Raw genomic sequence first — 20,206 nt, 5'->3', positions numbered from 1 at the left:
GATGGACATACCACCTTGGTTTGTACGTATGATAATGTCGAGGGTGCACAGTCCGTGCTCGATAGCGCTGTTTCCGTCGCGGCCATTGGTGAGACTTTTTTGTTTTCGGTGTCGTCCGCCACGGTCTTTTGACCTTCTTGTTGCTTGCGTTCTCTGACACACACACACACACACACACACACACACACACACAATCTTCATACAGAACCAAGCACGCACACTGAAGCATCGCTGCTTGCCAGCGTCCGCTTTCTGTGCGCCTTGGACTCGTCTCCATCGTTGCCTTTTTTGTTTGCTTGGGGGTTTTTCTTCACGTATCTCCCGTACTGTCCTTGTTTCACCTTTAGAGCAGCTCCTCTCCACCACCACCACTCTCTCCTCCCTACATCGTACGCGCACGTATCTCACCATGCGGCCCTCCCGCTATCTTTTTTTTTTCCGCCCACTCACAGTGCCGCAGTATTTCATGTGCACAGCGCTGTGCTTATGTGTGGATCGTTGCCCCCTACCCTCTCCCCTCCAAACCACCACCACCACCCCTTTTTCTTTCTTTAATAGATGCCTCCGTGCTTTTCTTTTCGCCTTGGAGGAGGTACGCACAGTGCTTACGGTGCAGAGAGGCAGCGTGCCCACGGAGGCGGTCCTTTTCTTCTTGCTTGATGCCCAGCGTGTGTGCACCACGTCTCTCTGTCTCTCTCTCTCTCTCGGCCAATCCAAAAAACTGAAGCGCACTCGACACAATCACTTTTTGGTGAGCGTCACGAACGCCTCCACGGCAGGTGGGACGCGGAAAAGAAAGGAAACGCAAAAGGGATCGCCGAAACATGGCAACAGAGGAGGAATTCGGACGGAGTCGCCAGGCGGGGTGTGCCCAACAAAGGGATAGAGTCAAAGAGCGGGCGGCGGCAAGCGGAATCTTGTGCCTGCTCCGTCTCTTGCTCTTGTCTGTGAGGCAGGCGGTGCCTGTGCCACGCGCTTCATGTGGAACGGCTGTTCATGTGCGTGTACGTATGTTCAGGCGCGTTTGTTCATGTACGCATACCAGACAGCCCACAAGGAATGCGCTGCCCTCCCCTCCCCCCACCCCGACTGCCCACTCTTTTCTTGCTTTATTTCCTCTGTTTGCCTCCTCTTCGTGTTGCAAGCGCCATCTCTTCCTGATACCCGAAGTCCTCTCTATCTCCCCCCCCCCTCCCCCTGGCATTACGAGTCTTGTGCGCAAGCGCGGCGTATGGCCGTCGCCGTCGAAGTCTGGTTTCTGCGTTGACGGCTGCTCTATTCGGGTTACATATAGAGCAATACGTGCATTCATATTCACCCATGTCTTGTAGAGGGGTCATGTTCCAGCTCGCCCTGGCGTGTGGGCGGCCAACAACACCTGCGCTCCGGGTGCCCCACGCGCGGTTGTACAGCTTGTCGCATACACGCCTGCAACCGACTCACGCACCACATGCAGCAGACGATGATAACTTCGTAGACATTGACCATCTCATCGGCCTCACCGCAGCGACGCAAAACCCTGCGCTCGAAGCAGGCGCCGCTTCGCCGTCGAGCAGATTGAGAGACGCTGCAAGGAGCGAGGTGCTTGGCGTGGTCCGGGTTGTACCCGAGGAGGAAGGCACACGCTACTCACGCCTTCGCATTCCACTGGACGCAGACGAGACGGCAGACACGCGGCCACGGGCTAACACGAGAGCGAGTCTGATGCCAGGCGAGGAGGCAGCCTACGCAGACAAACCTGCCGACGCATCCGCTAACGCAGCCGTCGAAGTATCGTCTTTGCCGAACGCAATTCAAGACGTTGAGGCGGCGATGACTGCGCATGAACCTGCCGAGGAGGGTCGGCTCCCCAGCCCGTCTCGCCTCCCGTACGATGACGAGCGGTTTGCCGAGATGCTGCTCGAGATGGAGGTGAATGGCGTCATTGACGAGGCGTGGCAGGACGCCAAAAAGGCGCGAATGGAGGACGTGAAGGAGATCGCCGACATTTTGTCGTCGCTGAAGGTGCGGGATCTCTGCTGCATCGATGTCTCCGAGAAGACTTCCAACTTTGACTACATGATGTTCGGCACGTGCGAGGGGGCACGGCACATCCACTTGGCTGCCTGGGCCGTGCAGGACGCAGACAAGGTGCATCGCATTTCGAAGATCAAGCGCAAGCAGACGGACGAGTTGTGGGAGGTTGTGCCGGTCGGCCGTATCGTGGTGAACCTAATGGTGGAGAGTTTCCGTGAAGAGATGACGCTGGAGCGCAAGTGGGCAGTGACACGCTCCATGGACCCGTTGGCGGCCGCTAATGCCCCGATCAGCGAGGGGCGACAGGTGAAGGCGCACGGACTGTGGACACTGACGCTGAACTTGCAGGACCTCGAAGACTTTGAAGTGGACTACTGCAAGGACATCCTCATGCGGCAGATGTGAAGCAATAGGCTCAATGAAGGGAGAAAAGAAGAAGGCTTGGTTACCTGGTGACACCGCTGAATGATTTGGTGACATGCGTATGTGCTAAATGACGACTGCAGGTGTCCAATGTTGGCACGCGCGCTCTCCTTCATTTTCCTCACATGAATCGTGGCCATGATGACGCCGTGCAAGCCTAAAGACCCCCCCCCCCGAAAAAAAAAACAAGAAAAAAGCCTCCAGCGCCACCAGTAGGCTGTATCTTATGGACGGAGAAAGGTGTCAGCGCCCTCGTCTGCGCACTCCCACCCCTCCTTCTCTGTCGACACCATCGCGGTAGCGCGTGAAGGTGGCACCGATCGCTGTCGGTGCGATATAGCTCGCTCGCATTCGAGCGTGGCAGCGTCCATCGAGGTCATGCCCTGTCCACGACTCCCGACCTTTCATGGCATAGCATCGTTCGTTCTCTCTTCATCCTTGTCCCTCTTTGCCTGACATGTGCACAAATTAGAGTGAGCCCGGTTCACTCCTCATCTAATTACGAGATCATAGCTGCTAGACTGGAGAACGCGAGCATACATTTCCTGTAGTTGCCGTTGGGCTGTCCGCTGCGTGTGTGTTCGCATTTGTTTCTTTGCGTGTTGTTGTTTTTCCTTTGAATTTGCGTAGAGGCGGTGCGCGTGTGTGCTCCGTCGCTCATGCGTGAGGTTGACGTCCTCTCGCACCACCACCCCTCTTCCCTCCCTCTCTTCTCGTTCTTTCCAAAGCGTGTATTGTTATTGTTGTCGCTGCTGTATTTATTTTCCTTCCCTTCTTTGCCCTCTGCTCAGTTTTGTGTGCGTGTCCTTGCGAAATTGGGAATTCCCGCCACTCCACCAGAGACCGCCTCCCTCTCCTCTGTGCCGTTTGTTTTCCACCCGTCGCACTGCCCGTCGATACACGGCACAGTGCTCGCTGCTGCTCGTCCCACATCTATTGCAAGCATTGGCGGCCTCTTTTCCCTTTCGGTCTCCTTCACATAGACGGCACGTGCTGCGACGAAAAAAAGCGGCGCATTAGAATCACACAGAGACACCGCCCCGCACTGCCTTTCCCTCCACCCTCCCACGGCCCTTGCCATCGCCTCAGTAGTCTGTGTGTCCACATACACACGCGGATACAACCCAACGGGGCACAGCGGCGCGGAGGCAAAAAGTGTTTTGTTGTTGTTGTTTTGCGTACAAGGCTGCACTCGTCGATACACAACTGCAGACCATTCTGAGAAGGGGAGGAGAGAAACGGAGCGGTTGAATCGGCCATCCTGCCCTTTTCGTCCCTCTGTCTCCCCAGCCCATCTCCGTGTGTTTAGGTCTCTCTTACTTGTGCACCTATTTTTTTTTTTTGCGCGGAGCGGTGCTTCGGCGTATGCCCAGCATGGACTCGCTTCGCACTGCCGTCGATAATGCACCGCTTCTGGTGAACCTGCTGCGCCTCATTCGCGATGCACGGTCGCCCAACTACAAGGACCACGAGAAGGGCCCCGTCACGTTCCACTTCGGCGGCCTTTCGATGCGCGATACCGGTAGCTACGAGGAGGCGGAGGAGCTTTGGCGGCAGTCCAGCTGGAGCAGCGGTGCCCTGGCACCCAACGCCGCCGGCCCCTTCCGCGGCCCGCTTCACCTCGTCGTCTATCTCAATCACTCTCCGGTAGAAGTGTGGACGCTGCAGGACTACCGCGAGCCGGCGACCGACCACTCTGTGCCGCGCGACTTTGAGCAACTCGAGGCCCTCAACACGCTAGTACGTGTTCTTTTTGCCCACCTGCGATGTCAGGATATCTACGGCGTCGTGCTGCAGAGCTGTGTCACGGCAACCGACGACGCCAACAACCACTTCCCCGCTTCCCCCAGCGGCAATGTCAGATCGCCGCCACAGTCTCCTCCGCCGCGAAACGCGTCGCTGAGCAGGGAACGTACCCCTCATTCGCCCGCTAACCATGTCTCGTTGCGCCTCTTTCGGTCCGCCGAGGAATGCCCAACGATCCCAGTGCACGCGCGGCGGCAGTATCTCTGGTCCAGTGACGACTTTGTGCGCGTGGACGTGACGATGGACCGCACATGGCGGCACCACTCTTGGGTCCAGCCTGGCACGCAAGCCGCCTCGCCTGTGCTGGCGGCCGGCGACAGGGAGAGGGGCACCGCGGCTTGTGCGGCAGCGGAGAGGTCGTCGCCGATCCGCACTGCCAGCCCTGGTTTGCGTCGCTTCGGTAGCGAAGGCGATACCCGCTCGCAGTCGATCTCGCCAGAGGCCATGGGCTCGCTCGGCAAGTCCTCCTTGCCCACCCCGTACCTAGCGCCGGCCGCCACGTTAGCCCTCTCGTCGCATCTCTCTCGCAGTCCTAGGACGAATCTGTCTCCTCTGATGCCCGGCTCTCGGCTGTCTCCAGCGCAGGGCGTCTCGGAGTTTGCCCTGCCACCCGCCGATGTGTCGAGTCCGTTCGACTGCGATCGGTCGCGGCAGTCGCGTTCCAGCCCTCCAATTACGCACAGCTGCGTCTTCGCCAGCAGCCACCGAGCAGGAGGCGGTGGAGCAACGTACACGGCCGCCGTAGGGGCTGTGAATCAGGTGGAGGATGCGGTGTGGCTGTCAAACGCCGAGCACGTGCGCCGCATGGGCACGCTCGTCTGCTCCCGCAAGCACTCACCGTCCGCCTCGTCGTCACCCGTGATGGGGAAAAAGTCCAGAAACAGCTTCACCCACCAGAAACATGAGATGGGGTCGCTTGTGCCCTCCATCTCTATCGGTGCCCTTTCCGGGATCGGTTTCGACGGGCGGTTGCTCTCCAGCGATGTGGATCTGGAGGACCTCGCTGCCGAGACCGCGTCGGCAGGAAGCTCTGCAAGTGTGCCGAACAGCGCGGCCATGGAGCAGCTGGTCTCACTTCTCGGTCTCTGTTCCAAGGTCAAGCTGCAGCACGTGCCGTCAGCCCCATTTGGGGATTTGGTGCTTTCTCTCAACCTACGCGAGGTACCCTAACTTGCGGAGAACACGAAGCCCGAGATATATGAGGGTCCGTGACGGAGTGAGGGTTGTTGTGGTTTTGGGGTGGGGATAGGGTTAGGGGTCCGGTGGTCCACTTTCTGCTACATGTTCGTCATGACACGGTGCGTCTCTTCCTCCATCCTTGCCGCCTTCCGCAGAGGACGCCTTTCCTCCCACGATCGGGATGGTGTTTCTCACGCGTTCGAGTGTGTTGTCTGCGTCTGTGCCTATGTGTTCTTCGTACCTCGTTTTTCGTTTTTCATTTTTCTTCTCTCGCGATTCGCTTTTTTGCAGCCGCTTCGGGAGGCGTGCGTGCTCACGTGTATGCGTGTAGATCTTCGTGGGTGAAGACACATGTCCACCCTCCACCTTCTCTCATTGCCTTCCCACCCGTGTACCCTTCTTTGGTCATCTATGTCACCTGTTTTCGTTGTTCTCCGTTTTGCCTTGTGAGTTTCGTCTTGCTTCATCCTTTACGACGCCTTCCCTCATTGTACGAGCCGTTGTGTACGCGCGTGTGCGTGTCTTTCTCTGTATGCGTGTGCTTGCTTGGTTTTGTACGGTTTCTGGACACGGGCACGCAGGGATGTGTCGTGCTGAACATCCTTCGTATGCGTGTGCGGCAAAAAACGAAACCGTCAGCAGCCAAGTAAACCAACAAAACGGCAACGACAACGAAAAGGAGGGTGAACGCTGTCGACCCAGAAAGCAGCAATTGTGGTATAGTGCTGCATGATCGGCACGGCGACGCCTGCGTTTGTTGCATGAAGGGATGGTGCCTCTCTACCTTGCTCCGGTCATTGGGCCTCTCTGTGTTGCAAGTGAGGCTGTCCTTATCACGTTCTATCCCTCTTCTTTCTGCTCTGCTTGCCCCCCCCCCTCCCTCACGTCGGCACACGTATTTCGTGTGCTATGGCAACCGTCATCATCACCACGAGTCTCGCCCAGCGCCACAAATTGTGGTGGCGTCGCTCACAGAAGTGGCCCCCACCACCACCGCACGCTCGACGTTCGCTTCCCCGCCTAATCTATCACCCGTCTGTTGGGCACTCACGCTTTGCTCGTTGTCGCCCAGCAGGGGGCACATCCGTTCCGGTTCTTCGGTCTCTCTGCCATCCGTTGCACGCGAAATAGCCGAAGTATAGGAAAAAAAAAATAGCAACACGTCTTCACAAGTGGGTGGGCTCCGCTCACACTTTCTAATCCACTATCGTCACAACCCATCCGCACACGTCACTGTTGTCTTGTCTGCTCCAAAAGCCCGTCGTTGTGCGCTCCCAAGCACCACCTACCATCATGTCCGCTCTCTGGGCACGTTTTACGGAGAAGCTGAAGGGCTCCGGCTACACACTCAGTGACCTGGTGTACTGCAGCGAGGACACCTTCCTCACCCTTGTGGCGAATATGAACGCCTTTACCCCGCTGCAGATCGCCTCGCTGGCAAAGGAGTGGCAAAGGAGCCTGTCGGCGGCAGCGACACCGGCAGCCACAATTAGCGGGAGTGCGCTCCCATTCTCGAGGCGTCACGCCGAGAGCACGCGGCTCAGCTCCTCACCTGCGCCGTCGTCGGCGCTCAATCGGGCGACGTTGCCGGCCACCGGTGCAGCAGAGACGTCACCGAATCACTCCACACTGAGCACAGCATTGCGGGAGGACTCGTTCGTGCCGCCGCGGCGGTCGCCGGCGAAAGTGAAGGAGGAGGCCGAGTATCTGCTCACAAAGCTCGGCGCGCAGAGCGGGGCGGAGTACCAGGTGTCGCTGACCGAAGGCATTGTTGCCGTTGAGGCCTCGCCGGAGGCGTGGGGTCCACTGTTGGACCGCGTCTCGCGCATGCATGTGGCAAGCCACCGCGGCAGCGCCGCCGCCCCGCCGGCGACGGAGTTGCAGTTGTTGTGGAAGCTGTGCAGTCCCGCGACGCTGCGCAAGATGGAAAAGGCGTGCGTGTCGGGCGCGCCTTTTGGGCTGTCGAATCAAGATGACGCGGACGAACTGTGCTCGAGTGCTGTGGTTCTGTACGACAAGGATGCGACCCGGCTCGCCGCGCCGGCGCAGGAGCTCGAGCAACTGTTTCGCGAGGGGTGGGGGCTGGTGGCGTTTGACGTGGCGGTTGGCAAAGCGCGCACGGTGACCAAGGAGGAGGCGCAGGACCTCAACGCAAACCTCTACCGCTTTTCGATGGAGCAATGCCTCGAGATGCTGGAGGAAGCCGGATTCGACGCCTTCCACATCCCCTCGCGCAACGCCGTGGCGGTGTGCCACATGCATCAGCTGATGCCCCGCTTCGTCGTCTTCGTCAGCACGCTGGAGCCGGTCGTAGTGACACGCCGCCTGGGTGATACCGTGCCGGCAGTCGGAAACGGCCGGCCGTCGCGTGCCCCTCCTGCGCCGGCAGCGTCGCCTTCTCCATCTGCCTCCGCTGCTGCTGCCCTGCCCGCAGCGAGACGAACGATCAACGGCGGCAATGACGCCCTCGTCCCGGCGAGCCGGTCGTCGCGGAACAGCGAGGATCTGCAGTGCGCGGTGCATTCGAAAAAGACGGTGGAGTTCTGGTCGCCGACGGAGAAGCGCCTGCTCTGCAGTCATTGTCTGTACTACGACGGGTACTCGCAAGAGAACTGCGTCCCGATCGAGCAGGCTACGCGCGAGGAGGCGCCACGGTTGGAGCGGTGGGTGCAGAACGCCATCACCTTTTCGCAGGAGATCAAGAGTGTCTTTGACCTGTTCGAGGCGGCGCAGACAGACGTGTCGCAGACGCACAAGCAAGTCCGCAGCGACATCGCGCATAGCTTCACGCGGCTGCGCGCGCGGCTCGACGCGCTGGAGGCAAACCTGCAGCAGCAGTGCCAGCAAAAGGCGCAACAGAATCTCCAGGCATTGCAGGATACCCTCTCCCGCATCACTGCGACGGTTCAGTTTGTCAGCGAGGTGGTGCAAGACGCCGACGGGCCGGTCGCTGCCTATCGCGGCGGCGTCGCGGACACGAGCACCTGCGTCGCGCTACTGCGCAGCGCGCAGCGTGCATTTGGAGCGTGGGAGCCGGTCACCATCTCAGCCTACGAAGACGTCCGCATCGTCGACGGCAGCGCCCTCCTGCAGCCGGTCGAGGAGGCGCTCAAGGCGGTGCAGTCCATCAGTAGCGAGGCTGGCAAGGTGCAGCTGCCTGAAGCGATCGACGTTAACTACCTCAAGTCTGACTGCGACGTGTAAGCCTCGTTTATAGAACTCCCCTGTACCATGAATGCCTCCTGTCTCTCTCTCGAGCGCAGCTCACCGACCATAGAAGGCATGTTGCAATCGTATGAGAAATTCAGCGAGTCGCCGCGTTGCCGGCCGCGCTTTTTCACCCGTATATCGCCCCCCCCCCCAGCGCTCGCCCTACGCCGCAGAAAACGAGGGGGGGAGGGGCCCGATGCTCGCGACGCCCTCAAACCCCGACCCCCCCCCAACCTCCCTAAACCAAAAACCACCCGGACCACCGGCGCAAGCAGCCACAGGAACGTGCCCCCGCCCCCACCGCTCAGCGGGGCTTTCCTGTCTTGGTGGCTCTTTGTGGCATGCCTAATAATAACAGCTGGCCGCTTAGCACAGTGGCAGTGCACCACTCTCGTAAAGTGGGGGTCGCGAGTTCGATTCTCGCAGTGGCCTTATCTTTTCTTCCAACCGGAAGTAGGGCCGCTGGGTGAGGAAGGCGGTGGGGTGCACGCGCGCTCCCCGTTCCATCCCGCAGGCGCGCGCGAGGCGGCTTTGGCGCCCCCCCCCTTCCCAGGCACACGTTCCTTTTGTTTCGGGGGAAGGCGAGACCGAGTCGGTGCGCCCGCCTGCGGCCATCCGTTGATGGGAATGCGGCCCACCACGAGCAGACGCCCGAGGAGGGAACGCGGGAAAACAGAAGGGTTTGGCATACGTATCATATATTTTCTTCGTGGAGCAAACATCTTCGATATATGAGCAAAACTGCCGAGACACCCTCTTCACACCTCTCTACACGAACAGCTCAGCAGGTTCACGTAACGCGGCAAGGGAAAAGGAAGGACGCGCCTTCTGTGAAGGGATGCGTGAGCACGTCTCGAGCACCACACCAACTGCTAGCGCACGCCTACCCGTTCTGTGCGCATACACGCACTGCACAATTTCTCACATGATGCGGCGGAAGAGCTCAGTCATTTCCTCCTCTCCAAATATCACCGGCACGGCGTAGAATGGATTCGCCTCGATGACGGCGTGCTTTACGAGGAAGGGGATGTCCTCCTCCTGAGGGACCCACCGCGAGTCACTGGCGCCGAGCGTCGTTGGTATCTGCATCTGCGCATTCATCTCGCGAACCCACGAAATGAAGTTCGCCGCCTTCTCGGCGTCGTTGCCACCAACGATGTTTGCTGCCTCAGCAAGCCGAGCGAGCGACTTGTGCGCCGCGCTGCCGTACATGTCCAGCACGTGCGGTAGAATCACGGCGTTCGCGTAGCCGTGCGGCACATTGTACAGCCCACCCACCGCGTGCGCCGCCGCGTGCACGTTGCCGACACCCGCACGTGTGAAGGAGAGACCGGCGAGGTACGACGCCTGCAGCATCTTCTCGCGCGCCTCCAGGTTGCTCCCGTCCTTGTACGCGCACGGAAGGTATTTGGCGAGCAGCTCCATGGCGCGCAGTGCCGCCTTGTCTACGGTGCGGTAGTGGAAGACGTTCGTGTACGCTTCCACAACATGCGTCAAGGCGTCCATGCCGGTGGTGGCCGTCACAAACTTGGGCAGTGTCATTGTCAGGGCCGGGTCGAGCACGCAGTGGGAGGGAGTAAGGAAGGGATCCATGACGACAAGCTTGTCTTTTTTCGCGGGGTCGCTGACAACAGCGGCAATCGTGCACTCGCTCCCCGTTCCCGCCGTTGTAGGAACGGCGATGAGCGGCGGCAGTGGCCACAGAACACGGAGGAGGCCCCGCATGTACGGAAGCGGGGTGCGGGGGCGCGCCTGGCGCACGCCAATCAGCTTCGCGCAGTCCATGACGCTCCCGCCACCGACGGCAACGAGGCAGTCGCACTTATTCTTCTTGTACAGTGCACTGGCCTCCTCCACCATGTCGATGGTGGGGTTGGGCAAAACGTCCTTGTAGATGGCCAGCTCGGCGCCCTGCTTCTTCATCTCGTCGATGAAGTCGTCGACGAGGCCAAGCTTCATGATCATTGCATCTGTGACCAAAAGCCCCCGCTTTAGCCTCGCCCCACGTACCAGATGCGGCAACGTTGCCAGGGCGCCGGAGCCTTGGGTGACTGCTGGCGCTCGCCAACGCAGCAGGTAGCTTGTCGCGCATATGGTGAACTGATATGAACGGCACGCCATCCGCCAATACAATGGGACCGGCATCACGAGGTACGAGAGGAGGTCGACGATCAGGCGAGAGAGGGCGAAGTGCAGAGCGACGTTCTGTGTGGGTCGCGCGGGATGTGTCTAGTCGTTGATGCAGCGGCAGAAAGCCCGATGAATGGAGCCGGAGACAAAACCGCGTGCATACCACATGAACTGCCAAAAGGGGGCGAACGCGTGCCAGTGGCGAAACCGACAGAAAGGGCGAAGGGGCGGCGTGAAAGGGAGGCGCACACGGCGCATGAAGAGAGAAAGAGGAAACATCACAGAATAGCGGTTGCCCTCCCTTGCTGCAATGGACGGTGAGGAAGAGCACCGCCATGGCGCAGTGTTGGGCACCACGGCTCACAGTACGACCAACGCAGGCGCAGACACGTATTAACACGTAGGGGGAGGAACAGCTGCTGTTACATGCGCTTCCTGTAGTGGTGCCCTGCAGAATTACAGTGAAACACCGTTGCCATGCGGCGCACGACCCGGCCACCCAGCCACGGCAAAACAACCACAGAGAGAAGCCACCTCACCCGCAATCATCAGCGATGTTTTCTTCCGGGTTCGCGTGCCGCACCGGCGACGCGTACACAGAATCAACGCTCGCACTTCCCCTCACCTTTCTTGCGGCAGAGAGAGTACAGAGGGCAGACGCCAACAGCCAAGCACCAAAAGAACTCATGGCCAAGATGAATATTCTTCACTACGCCAAAGATCGCACGCATGCGTGAGGGTAACACCTAGAACTCCAGAATCTCGTCAAGGGGGCTTGCACGCCTCACCGGTACCTCGCACCCATCTAGCGGTTGTGGCACCGCCTTATTCAACAGCGTCTCACCGTTGCCCGATGCTACATCGAAGCGTTCCATGATCGGATAAGTTTGTGGTTGCTCATCTACGCCAAACTGCGACGACGACGTGGATACCTGCCCCGATGACTTTCCGTCTCGGACTGCCCTCGCAGGGCCGTTCAACCCGTTCGCCCAAAAGCCGCAAAAGTGGTTGTACGCAACGACGATCTCAGCCACATCGCGCAGAGGCAGCGCTTCCACCTCTTCCTCCGAGATGGACTGCAGCAAATTCCAGGCCTCCGTGGCCAGTCTTTCCAGCTCGGCATCGTCACGCTTGGGACCCAAACAGACCTTCGTGCAGAATTGGGTCAAAGAGTACAAGCGCTGCCCAATGGAGACCGTGTCACTTGCGCCGGGAGTGGGTGAGATAGGTGGATACGTGCACGCCTCGCCTTGGAAGGGAGGGGGTGCAATAGTGGCGCCGGTGCCCTTGTTCGGTAACGCATAGCACACGCGCGTCGACGATGCCACCGCGCGGACAGAAGAGCGGCACGCAGGTCTTGATGCACGCAGCACGCGGCACGAAGCACATACCGGGTGGCGGCCGAGTTGTGCGAACATGCTGCTGCAAAGAATCGGCCCTCTTGCTCTTCGTTGTCTCTGCGCCGGCAGCAGGATTGAATAGCGACGGCACCACACGCGCTTACATGAAGGTCGGAGACGCGGCGACAAGAGGACACGGCCAAGAACAAAGCAGCCACGTGCGGTACCGAGAGAAGAAAGACGAGAAGGGAGAAGAGCTACGTAGCGGCGGCATGGCATTCCCACATCACACCCACGTCGCATGCGCGACGCGGTAATGAACATCTTATACACACACCTGTGTGTGTATGCATTATATATTCCGTTCAACGTATCCATTCTCCCTTCTGATGCCGGCCACCTCATAACCGTATCAGGGGGTCCCCGACCCGCCACACTCTTTGAAAGGAAGACAAAGAGGTTGCACAGCCTGCCCTCGGGTAGGGCGGTGGAAGCTCGGTGCTGGCGTACAGGTCTGAGCTGGCGCTGCGCCGAAGAGACTTGAGGTCAGGGTGGCGTTCGCACCAGCTCACTAAGCATGGTGTCGGCGATTCAACGGGTATACATATCCAACTCCTTTTTTTATGTCTTTGCGGCGTTTCGGTGACGTCGAGCGGCATCCTGGTCCTGGCCTGCGCTGTATGCAGTGGCGTTGCAGCGGAGTGAGTGGCGTCAAACGGTGTTGGCTGGCCCGGTTCCGCGACGAATCTTGGCTGCAAGTCTGCGTTCTGCAAGGCACTGAATGTCTCAGGCTTTCCACACTCCGCTGCAGCAAGAGAAAAAAAGCACGAGGCGGTGGCGTCTCTGTGCTCACACAGCACGACACGGGCACAGCTGTAAGCCCTCCCCCTCTTCTCAACGGCAAAGGCGCAGCAGCGGCGTTGCGGCTGTGCTGCCACGTCCCAGCTGGGCTCATACACACCACGTCGGGCTGCACACCTAACAGTCACCTCGCGGCACGGGAGGCTCTCCATCACACACCAGGCAGCGTCGCACGCAGCCCACACGCCATCGGGGCGGGGGCCGGCTCGCGCCGCCGGGTGTCCGACACGAGATGACGACCCGGCCGGCCAGGGAGAGGACCACACCACACGATTGACCCACTGACGAACACCTGGCGTGTGCAAGCCATAGCGACACCACGGCACGGCACACCGCCGACGCCGCCACGCAGACGTCAACACGGCATCACGCGGCCACTGCGCAGTCCCGTTCGCTGGCCACTCAGCACAGGCATATGACCCGGCGCCGCCAGCGATGCCCGCCGCTTGGTCATGACCCGTCCCACAAAACAACCTGTAAACCGTGCCGTGCCGTGGTGGTCAAATCGGTCCGCAAAGGCCAAGTCCTCCGCAGCGGCGCAGAAGCGAGAACTCGCGGGCATGAGAGTGCCTCGCGCTGGCACTGGCCACCACAAAAACCCCGAAAGCGCACCACAGAGGGAAGGCGGGTCGCACATGCCGTCACAGACAACAACGCTAAAACGTATGTACAGCTAGCGCAGTGCACTCGTTGACGAGGTACCCTGCGAGCACGGCCCCGGCATTAAACTCCACCCACCCCACGCGCCTCAGGCCTCCCGCCCTCCCACACACACACACACACACACATATCAGTAGGCCAGTGCGAGGGGATCTGGGTGATAGGTTGCGCTCGAGCCAGGCTGACACTCTGCCCATCATGTGGATGGCACAAGCGTGTGCACGGTCGCCGCTCGCTCCAGCAGAACACTGTCCATCACCTGGCCGCCGACATCAGCAGCAATACATCGCTCCGGCCTCCCTACGCCGCCGGCACTTGGACCCTGTCAACATCAGACGTGGCTTGGGATCGGCAGGGGATACATAGGGGCGGGGGAGGCTGCCTGAGTTCTCTTCCCCCGCAGAGTCCGTGCACCACTGGGCCCTGAGGATATCGTCCACTGAGGAGTGTGTGTCCCCTCGTAAACAGTACTGTGCTGATGTGACGAAATAAGACAGCGGAACCGCTCAGAAGGGAAGCTGGGGTGGGCGCAGCGGTCGAGGAGTCGGAACGGCTCTCTCTCTCTCTTACTTGAGAGGTAGGGGAGGGCATCACGTTGCCTGGCGTCCTTGGAAACAGGGCCGACGTGTGTGCGCAGGAGGGAGCAAGGCGCGATGCTGGGTGAGAAGTGAGCAAATAAAAAAAAAGAACGAAGAGAGAGAGAGAGAGAGAGAGAAGGCATCATCGGCAGATCGGAGCGATCCAACAGACACACGGACGCACGCTGCCGCACAGCCTCCGAGTTATGCGTGACGCCGTTATGGAAACCTTTAAGCCACATCAACGCCTCGTCACCTCAGCATTCTCTCATCACGTGGTGCGCCCGCCCGCATTCGTGCACCGGGCAGTCTTTGGCGCCCAAGAGGCAGCCATCTCAGAAGAAGCCTTTCAGCTCCCTGTAAAGCTCCTCGTCCGTCTTGCGGTGTCGCCGCTGCTTTTCGGCCTGCCAGTGTGGGCGGCGACCACTTGCATGGTTCGCCGCCGCATACGTCGAGGAGGCAATGCTGGGGTTGCTCTCTGGATCTTTACCATCGTCAGTCAGCAGCGTGTAGCCGTCCTCGTACACCGTGCCCCGGGTCGCACTTGAAAATGTCGCCGTGCCATCGTCTTCCTCGTCAACCTCGTCGTCGTTCGTGTCCGTGCCTGCAACATATGTGAGCTTCCGCTTTCTCTCCTCTTGCAACCGCAAGAGCTTCTCCACTCGGCTCGGAAGGCGTGCGCTGAGCTCGACTGCGGCGCCAACTGCGGCGTTCAACTGCGCGGGCTGCTCATCGAGCACCAGATCCACCGCCTTGTTTACGTCCACGTAGAGGTGGCCTCGGTTTCGCGCATGCAGCTCGACGAGAAAGGAAAATGGCGAGCTGTACGGCCGCTCCAGCACCGTCTTCTTTGTCTTGTTGCGCAGACGCCGCTCCTCGTTGCTCAGAAACGCCTGCGCGGCGCCACCGACGAGGAGGTTCAACGCACGGTTCTGTAAAAGCCCCTCAAGGTGCTCGCCGTGGCACGTGCCGATCAGATGAACGCCGCGTTGCGATATAGACCAGGCAGCCTCCGCCTCTTCCTCCGTCGCGATTTCGTCCACGATGAGATACTCTGGCGTGTGATTCTGAATCACTTCCATCATTACACGGCCCTGGTCCTCGCGTCGGGCAACCTGGATGCGACGGCATCGGCCGAGGTAGGGCAGAGGTATGGGGCCGTCGCCGCCGATCTCGTTGGAGGTATCGACGACCGTGACGCGCGGCGTTCCCGGCTCCTGCGCTAGCGCGGCGGCGAGGTCGCGCAAGAGAGTTGTCTTGCCCATACCCGCTTTGGACAGAATGAGAAGACTACCGCGCTGTGCGAGCGGCAAAAGTGCGCGGGCTGCACCTGGCACATAGCGCCCCACTCGCAGTGTCACACCGAGCGCCTCGCCGAAGCGGCCGCGCCAGGCCGAAGCGCGGTGTGCCGTGTTCGCCACACAACCGCGGCCGTCGGCGCCAAAGCGGCCGATGTGCTTCACGAGGTATTGCAGGTCTGCCGTCGTCGGAGGCGGCAGCTGAATGACCCACCCGCCACTGCCGCGTACCTCGACGTCCTGGCCCAAGTGTACAAACAACTCCTCCACCTCAGTGTAATCGAAGGAGGGGTGCTGCGTGATGGCTGTGCGCAGGGTGGCGGGGAGGAGAGACATAAGATGCAACGTCTCCGCGTACGCGTTGTACAGCGCGAGGCCCTGCCAATCTTTTGCCCGCAGCTCTGCGGCGCGCGCCGGGTCCGTCTCGAGAAAGGACGCGTAGGCCTTGTGCAGCTTGCTCCACGCCGACCGGAACGTCGTTGCGGACCACACTGCACGCTCGGTCTGGTAAGCTGCGAGGGTGTCGGGCATCTTGCCCGTAATGTACGACAGGTCCATCGCCGACGGCGGCGGCCGTGCAGAGCTGGTGGTTGGCTCATCCCGCTCAGCGGCGCGCAGACGCTCACTCGTGTTGATACCAACCTTAGTGCGAAGGGCTCGGTTTACCGACATCAGGGAGGGCGAAGCAAGCATGGAAGAAGAGCACAATGTAGCCGTGGTGCCCACACGACACACTGCCACCCCACGCATTCTGATGCGGGCCGACACTTCGGGCAGAAATGACAAGCAAAGGCGACGGTAAAGAGGGACGAGCTGCGTGGTCGACGAGCACAGAGAGGTACGCGACAGCACAACGAGAAAAAAGAAGATCCGTACCTTCGCTGGTCGTGCCCGTACGAGTGTGTGCGTGTAGGGATGTGCGCTGTGGATATCATAATCACAAGAAGCACGCACTTCCACGCGCAAGGACAGTGAGTACACAAGCGGCAAGCAGGAGGAATAGGAGTAGGATAGATGGCGACTCTGAACGATAACAAGGATGCATACGTTGGGCAGGGTGAGGCGGCAGCAGTGCCTTTTTGGGGCAAGACCCTTTCTTGTATGGTTCGCGCAGCAGTATAAGCATGCAGAGATTTGGCGCTCGTGCCACATCAGCATGTGCATGAGCGTCTCGTGTATGAGTGATGTAAGTCACACTACCAGCAAGCGTCATGCGCTCAAGAGCAAAGAGGAAAGCGCGACAGTAGCGCCGAGCTACAGACAGACAACACGCAAACAGGCTGCTCGTATCGAAACCAGCGTAAAGTGGTATTTGAGAAGGTGCAAACCAATCAACCCCGGGCACGCGTGCACGTGCGTGTACTTCCCCGCTGACTGCCGCCACGTTGGTACCGCTCACGCATTTTTCGCCCTCTCTCTATATAGATCGCATTGCTTATGTATTCGCTTCACCTCTTACATGAAGTCGTCCTCATCCGGCACTTCACCGGTGTTGAGGCGCATGTTGTTCTCGTCCATCACGTCCTTGTACATCCGCAAATCCTCCTGGCGCTTCTTCTCTTCCCGCTCTAGCTTGTCCTGCTGTTCCCGAGCGGCCTTCTCGGCGCGTTGCTTGCGGCGCTCCTCCATATCGCGATCCTCACGCAGTTTGCGGAAGTCGACGTCGTTCTTTTCCACACGCGTCTTCTCGAGCGCCTTGAGCATTGAGCGGTTCTTGCTGGAGATGGTGTGGTAGCGCCGCAGCTCCTCCTTGTGGAAGCCGACCTGGCCGACCGCCATGTCACCCGTCTTCTTCAGATTGCTCCATGGTGTGTAGACTATGCGGACGTCGTTCAGCTTGCACCCTTCGATACTGTTCTCCTTGACGAGCTGGCAGCACTCCTCGATAATCTCCGGGGTCAAGTCGTTCATTCCCTTGCCAGGTGGCAGACGCACGTAGACGTGCGCGCTACTGTGCTTGTCCACGTGAAACCAAAGGTCCTCTGGCCACCCAAACTTGATGAGCTCCTCGTTCTCGTACTTGTCACGGCCCATGTAGCACATGACGGACGGGTCCGACGTCAGCGTAAAGTAGAAGACCATTTTGTCTTTTTTTTTTCGTATGTGAGGGTGTGAGAGAAGGCAGAACGGGAATATGTCTCGCTCAGGGCCGAAGTAGGCAGCACACGCGCGCTGCTTTCACCACGCACAAGCAGTAAAGAGCAAAGCAGCCTTGCCGTCGGGTGCGCACAGTAATGGATATCGTGGCACTTAGGCACACGACAGGCGCACGGTATCGTAAGCGGGCGGAGAGGGTGGAGAAGCAGTGAGGCCGACAGTGCTGCATAAGTGCGAGAAAGGGCGAAGACATCCCTCGTACGTGTGGAAAGACCGCTAGACGCACGAACGCCGCCTTAGCCCACCTCCATTGGGGAGGGCGGTAGCGAGCAAGCCAGTGCGGTACCTCGGCTCGACGCGACGTCGAAGACGCCGAGACACCGGCGCACGCCCACACTCACATGCGCACACCGGAGAGGGAGCTCGGGGGGAGGAGGAGGGAAGATGAAGACATCGCAGGAATAAATTGGCTGTGATGCTGTAGAGGAACCTAGACACGATGTGTATGGCTTACCAGTCACGAGGCCGAGCAAAGAACAAATCGCTTCCGAGGCCAGCAAGAGGCCGCGCACAAGAGGTGCACAGACGCGGCAGTGCCAAGTAAGCCGCGCGTTTCCTGAGATGCGCAAGGCGCCCTTCGCACGCAAACAAACAACCAAGGCAACAAAAGACGCATCATCCCTCGGCTCCTTGGAGTTGTGCAGCAGCGCGACTCCAATACGCGAAAACGGGCGGCCACGCGCATGGAAACATGAGCAGCACCACACAACGGATGCCCGCAAAGGAAGAACACAAGACGCGGCATGCAACCGAGAAAAAAGAGGTAAGAGAGAGATAAAAACACAGAGGGTATGATGCACAGAGGAGTTTGCATCGACTCTATGGCGCTGACGCGCGCGGACGCATTCGCCTTCATGGCGGTGGAGCGGTGCAGGTAAAGTGAGTAGAAGAAGGAGGCAGTGAGCCGCTCAATTCTGTCACCAACGGTCATGGCCCACAAGTAGGAGGGGAGGGGGCGATATGGAAAGCACCGCCTTGCCCGCCTTTCCTTGCATTTTCAGTACACCAGCGGCCGACCTGTGATAATGTCAAACGTACGGCGGACGGGGGTGCCGCCGTAGCGTCGGCCACCACGCCACCGCTGTATCGGCGTCGACGGCCCCTCCCGGACAATAATCGGACCGCCGACGTCGATGTGACTTTCATTCCGGTACAGCGGCGCTGGTGTCTCGCGGCGGCCAACGCCAAGTTCCAGAAAGTCCCATTGCCGGTCTGCGGCAGAGCGCCAGTGCGGTTGTGGCTGCACCATCCGGATACCTCGGCGCGCATTGTCAGCGCTGCGGGAACGCAGCCCCGGAAACATGCGAACCCCCTTTCGGCGGGGTTTAATCGGAAGCGGTGGCGGCACGGGCTTCTCGACCGGTTTCTCTGGTAAGGGTACCAACGATCCGACAGTCAAATGGTCGGCGGTGCTGCTGTTGCGCGAAAACGATTGGCTGCCTACGGAAACCGAGCGCGCTGCACTCCCAGCGCCGCGGCGGCAGCGGGCGCTGGCAACGATCTCGTCATCGCCTAACCAGAAGGGGCGGTGAGTAGAGCTTCGCGCTGGCGGAGGCACGTAGCGCCGCTGCCGCGGCATCGATACCTCCGTCGAGGCTCGTGGGGTCATGTCGCCGCCGATGTGGTCAATGCTGCCGTTAGCAGTGGCGCCCCGTCGCACGCCCCTGGAGGGGCGGACTTCCTCCGCCTTATTGCAGTCGACGTGGCGGTCTTGCTTGGGAAAGTGGCGCCGGCCCCGCACTGGTGTTGACGAGATTTGCGGCGCATCCTGTGCGTAGAGAGACAGCTCCGTGTTGGGCAGGCTATGCGTATTCATCTTCTGCGCAGCCGCGTTGCGATGACTGCGCGACGGCATCGAGTCTCTGTCTATGAGGTGCATGAAAAGGGAGCCGACAGGTTTCCTGCGGTCATCCTCGATCTCTCGATGTGTGAACTTCATGACGACGGGAGTCGCGGTTCATGACAGAGAAGGGGGCAGGGGTAGCCAGAAGCGGACTCACACTCATACACACTGGATAAGAGAAAATATGCCTCCCAGTGTGCGCGTCTATGAGGCAGCGATCGAACGGCCAGCAAAGCAAAACATAAAAAAAAACGGAAGGAGAGAGAAAACAGAGGTCTAATGAGGGTGAGAGAGGCGCCAAGCAGCAGTGGCAGCCGCAGTGCGTCCAAGCGATGATGAGAGCGGGATGAGTGCCGCACCGACAACCACACACGAACGCAGTCAACTTGTGCTTCGGCCCAGTCCGCTGCAAGCACAGCCCTTCTACGCTAACTGATGGACTTGCGCAGGGACAGGAGAAAGGAAGGGAATGGAAAGAAAAAAATGATGGCCGAGAAGAGATCCATCAGCAGTGCACATGCCGTCGTTGAGCGCGTGTGGGCGCACATTTGCGTGAGTTGTGAGTAGCCGTACTCGTCAGAGGGTCAATGGATAGAAGGAAAGGTGGAGAGGCGGGCGCAGTGGAAGAGGCGGATGAGTGACGTAGAAGGTAAAAGGGCGACGAGGACCGAAGTCGTACATGCAGCAGGCGCCTGCTTCATTTTT

The 20,206-nt window shown here is 59.7% G+C and overlaps 7 protein-coding genes and 1 non-coding gene across 8 annotated transcripts; 4 read left to right on the top strand and 4 right to left on the bottom strand.

Annotated features, from left to right (window-relative positions):
- Positions 1–979: 979 nt before the first annotated feature.
- On the top strand, positions 980–1,267 carry LDBPK_302130 (hypothetical protein, conserved; the record flags this gene model as incomplete). Its single annotated transcript, XM_003862877.1, has 1 exon — positions 980–1,267. The coding sequence occupies one exon, from the start codon at positions 980–982 to the stop codon at positions 1,265–1,267; it is 288 nt and encodes a 95-aa protein (XP_003862925.1).
- Positions 1,268–3,804: 2,537 nt separating this feature from the next.
- Positions 3,805–5,415, top strand: LDBPK_302120 (hypothetical protein, conserved; the record flags this gene model as incomplete). The annotated part of the gene is made up of 1 exon (XM_003862876.1): positions 3,805–5,415. One exon carries the CDS (start codon positions 3,805–3,807, stop codon positions 5,413–5,415), a length of 1,611 nt encoding a protein of 536 aa, XP_003862924.1.
- Positions 5,416–6,717: 1,302 nt separating this feature from the next.
- Positions 6,718–8,628, top strand: LDBPK_302110 (hypothetical protein, conserved; the record flags this gene model as incomplete). Its single annotated transcript, XM_003862875.1, has 1 exon — positions 6,718–8,628. One exon carries the CDS (start codon positions 6,718–6,720, stop codon positions 8,626–8,628), a length of 1,911 nt encoding a protein of 636 aa, XP_003862923.1.
- Positions 8,629–8,994: 366 nt separating this feature from the next.
- LDBPK_30tRNA1 lies at positions 8,995–9,066 on the top strand. The gene has a single exon. It is a non-coding gene; the product is annotated as a tRNA-Thr (tRNA).
- Positions 9,067–9,555: 489 nt separating this feature from the next.
- LDBPK_302100 (alcohol dehydrogenase, putative) lies at positions 9,556–10,755 on the bottom strand (the record flags this gene model as incomplete). The annotated part of the gene is made up of 1 exon (XM_003862874.1): positions 9,556–10,755. The coding sequence occupies one exon, from the start codon at positions 10,753–10,755 to the stop codon at positions 9,556–9,558; it is 1,200 nt and encodes a 399-aa protein (XP_003862922.1).
- A 3,783-nt stretch (positions 10,756–14,538) lies between these two features.
- LDBPK_302090 (hypothetical protein, conserved) lies at positions 14,539–16,194 on the bottom strand (the record flags this gene model as incomplete). Its single annotated transcript, XM_003862873.1, has 1 exon — positions 14,539–16,194. The coding sequence occupies one exon, from the start codon at positions 16,192–16,194 to the stop codon at positions 14,539–14,541; it is 1,656 nt and encodes a 551-aa protein (XP_003862921.1).
- A 762-nt stretch (positions 16,195–16,956) lies between these two features.
- Positions 16,957–17,583, bottom strand: LDBPK_302080 (hypothetical protein, conserved; the record flags this gene model as incomplete). The annotated part of the gene is made up of 1 exon (XM_003862872.1): positions 16,957–17,583. The coding sequence occupies one exon, from the start codon at positions 17,581–17,583 to the stop codon at positions 16,957–16,959; it is 627 nt and encodes a 208-aa protein (XP_003862920.1).
- Positions 17,584–18,655: 1,072 nt separating this feature from the next.
- LDBPK_302070 (hypothetical protein, conserved) lies at positions 18,656–19,597 on the bottom strand (the record flags this gene model as incomplete). Its single annotated transcript, XM_003862871.1, has 1 exon — positions 18,656–19,597. The coding sequence occupies one exon, from the start codon at positions 19,595–19,597 to the stop codon at positions 18,656–18,658; it is 942 nt and encodes a 313-aa protein (XP_003862919.1).
- Positions 19,598–20,206: the final 609 nt, after the last annotated feature.

The sequence above is a fragment of the Leishmania donovani genome, chromosome 30 (assembly GCF_000227135.1).
Source record: "Leishmania donovani BPK282A1 complete genome, chromosome 30".
In the NCBI taxonomy this organism is placed as follows: domain Eukaryota; phylum Euglenozoa; class Kinetoplastea; order Trypanosomatida; family Trypanosomatidae; genus Leishmania; species Leishmania donovani.
This window is presented reverse-complemented; position numbering and strand designations above follow the sequence as displayed.